At 38.3% G+C, this 2,768-nt stretch overlaps 1 protein-coding gene across 1 annotated transcript in view; it reads left to right on the forward strand.

Annotated features, from left to right (window-relative positions):
* LOC101846804 (cholecystokinin receptor) overlaps positions 1-2,768 on the forward strand; it is a gene marked incomplete in the record, with an annotated part of 56,176 nt that overhangs the window by 43,891 nt on the left and 9,517 nt on the right. The window contains 1 exon segment of the mRNA XM_013080795.2: positions 1,952-2,104. Within this exon segment, the coding sequence (XP_012936249.1) occupies positions 1,952-2,104 (153 nt within the window).

Consider the following 2,768-nt stretch of genomic DNA (forward strand, 5'->3'; position numbering starts at 1 on the left):
CTCACCTTTATTGTTTACCTTCTATCATTTGCAATTTGTTAGCTATAAGATGAGCCACTTGCAGTCAACTTCTTCTATTCTTTTATTTACCTGTACGACTCACCTTTATTGTTTACCTTCTATCATTTGCAATTTGTTAGCTATAAGATGAGCCACTTGCAGTCAACTTCTTCTATTCTTTTATTTACCTGTACGACTCACCTTTATTGTTTACCTTCTATCATTTGCAATTTGTTAGCTATAGGATGAACCACTTGCGGTCAGGTTCTTTTTTATATTTTTAATTGACCCACTTTTCTGGCTCAGTGCGTTGACGAGGGTATCCATGGTAGCTCTAAGCGCTGTCTGGTATTTGTTGTGCCATCTACGTCAGATTTGGAAGCGGCAAGCTGTGATACAGAATTCATTTGGAATTTGCGGCTTCAAGTAATATGACTTCACGTGCAAATAAAAAAAAAAAGATAATTAAAGCAGCTAAAAATTGATTCATTTTCGGACCAAAGCATATGGTATAAAAAAAGTAAAGTGCTTGGCGTGGAGCATGATTTGAAACGATAGTATTTAAACTTTAGTGAAACATAATTTTCCTATTTGACTATTGATTGTCAATGGTGAACTTGAAGCCATGTATCAAGGTCACACAATGGTTTTCATTGGTCGAACCAGCGTATGGATAAATTTAATTATTAAGAAATGAGGCAACCTTTATGTGTAGAAAGAAGGAATCTCCCCAACCGAAAGAGAATTGAACGATAGGTTGAAACATCTAAACAGAATAATGATATGCAGTTTGATCATACAGATTCGTTTACAACGAATCTGTATGACTACTGGCTGCGTGTGATAGAGACTTAGCAAATTTTTGAGGGCGTTTCTGTTCTTAGGCTTAGTTCACATCAAGGCGATGACCTTCCAGTGGCTCCTTTCCCCCCTCCCACCCCCCTTCACCCCCCAGGGTTACAGCGCCATGTAATTAGCCTCTTTTCTTTCTCTCTCTGCGAGCCTAGGTCGCATCAATGAAATGAGCCATTCCCCGCCCTTTTTCTCCCAAAGCCCATGTCTTTAACTAAGAAAGAAGCCTCTCTTTCATGACTTTGTGCATATTATGGCAGTCATAAATATCATAACCAATTAAGAAGCTTCTCCTCCTTTTCTGTCAACAGGTCAAAGTTCAAAAGCCAAGGTTATGATTATGACAATGTAATGAGCTTTCCTTTTATTTTTAACTGCTCCACTGCTGAGTAAACGTATGTTCTTTCCTGTATTCTTCAAAAGTCGTCCACTCATATTGTTTCGTCAGGTTTACAGAGGAAGTGTCAAAGGCTATAGCGTCACTATTCTAAAGTCTTCTTATTCTTAAATTAGGAAGCAATATATTATGTGTTACGACGCAGTAGAATAAGACACTCGTCGTTTGGGGGGCATATTATGAAGTTATTGGTATTATCTTAATATACCCATCTGTCTTGAACAACAGTCGAGATATTTGTGATTGAAGGCGGTGAGGATCGACTGGTGTCAGGGGTAAAACTAGCGAGTAAATGGCACCAAAGTGTTGTGACTTTAAAACCTTCAGTGTCCTTGAAAACTTGAAATTCACTTTTTGTGTCTTTGATTAACGTTTGTTAGTAAAATCCATGCACAAATGTGTTTTTAAATGGACATAAAAGGTGTTGAGTAAAAAAAAATAATTCTAAAACTGAAATTGCCCGACGCTCAGAAAAATCCCAGTTTCTTTGATTTCGTTAATTTGACGAGCACCTAATCTCGCAACGCGATGCCTCGTAGCATTGTGTTTAAACCTCTCTTAAATAAACATAAAATTGATATTGTCTGTACAAAAGCAGGTGAAAACATCACAGCAATGAAGAGGTTAAAACATTGGTCAGTGTCTCACCAGTGCTGATCCTCTTTTTCTCCCCCCCCCTTCCCCATTTCCCCCCTCGTCCAGGTCAAGGCAGCACGTTCGTGTTGCAGAACTACAGAACGATCGAGCTGCGTCTTCTGAGCAAGGACTCGTGTCGCAGTGTGTCGTCATACACCTCTACGGACACGTCCATGTCTGGCTCCATCACACCGCCCAAGGGAACTGTGTCCAGATCTGGTGAGTTGTTTGTGTGTGTGTGTGTGTGTGTGTGTGTGTGCCCCCACACAAAATACAACAACAAAGCAACAACCAGCACACAAAAACAACTAACAAGAACAACAAACTGTTTCATGCTTTAAAAAATTATACCTAAATTTGAGCACTCCTATGACCTTATGTAGTTGCGAACGCCTTTAAGCTTTTGTCCAAACGTTCTTCTTTTCCCACTACATTTTAAAAATACATTGTATTTCTCAACCAGATGCAATCGATACCAAAGATTGAGGGACTGCAATTGAAAAAGAATTATGCTAATTCTGGGCTTAGCATTTATGAACAACTCTCCAACGATAGCTTCATTAGTGAGAAACATAATACAAATATCTTGTCTAAACTGTTTTCTCTTTAACTTCTATAACTTACAGTTTGTTATTTGTTGGATGAGCCACTTGCAGTCAACTTCTTCTATTCTTTTATTTACCTGTACGACTCACCTTTATTGTTTACCTTCTATCATTTGCAATTTGTTAGCTATAAGATGAGCCACTTGCAGTCAACTTCTTCTATTCTTTTATTTACCTGTACGACTCACCTTTATTGTTTACCTTCTATCATTTGCAATTTGTTAGCTATAAGATGAGCCACTTGCAGTCAACTTCTTCTATTCTTTTATTTACCTGTA

Source organism: Aplysia californica, unplaced genomic scaffold (genome assembly GCF_000002075.1).
Source record: "Aplysia californica isolate F4 #8 unplaced genomic scaffold, AplCal3.0 scaffold00100, whole genome shotgun sequence".
Classification (NCBI taxonomy): Eukaryota; Metazoa; Mollusca; class Gastropoda; order Aplysiida; family Aplysiidae; genus Aplysia; species Aplysia californica.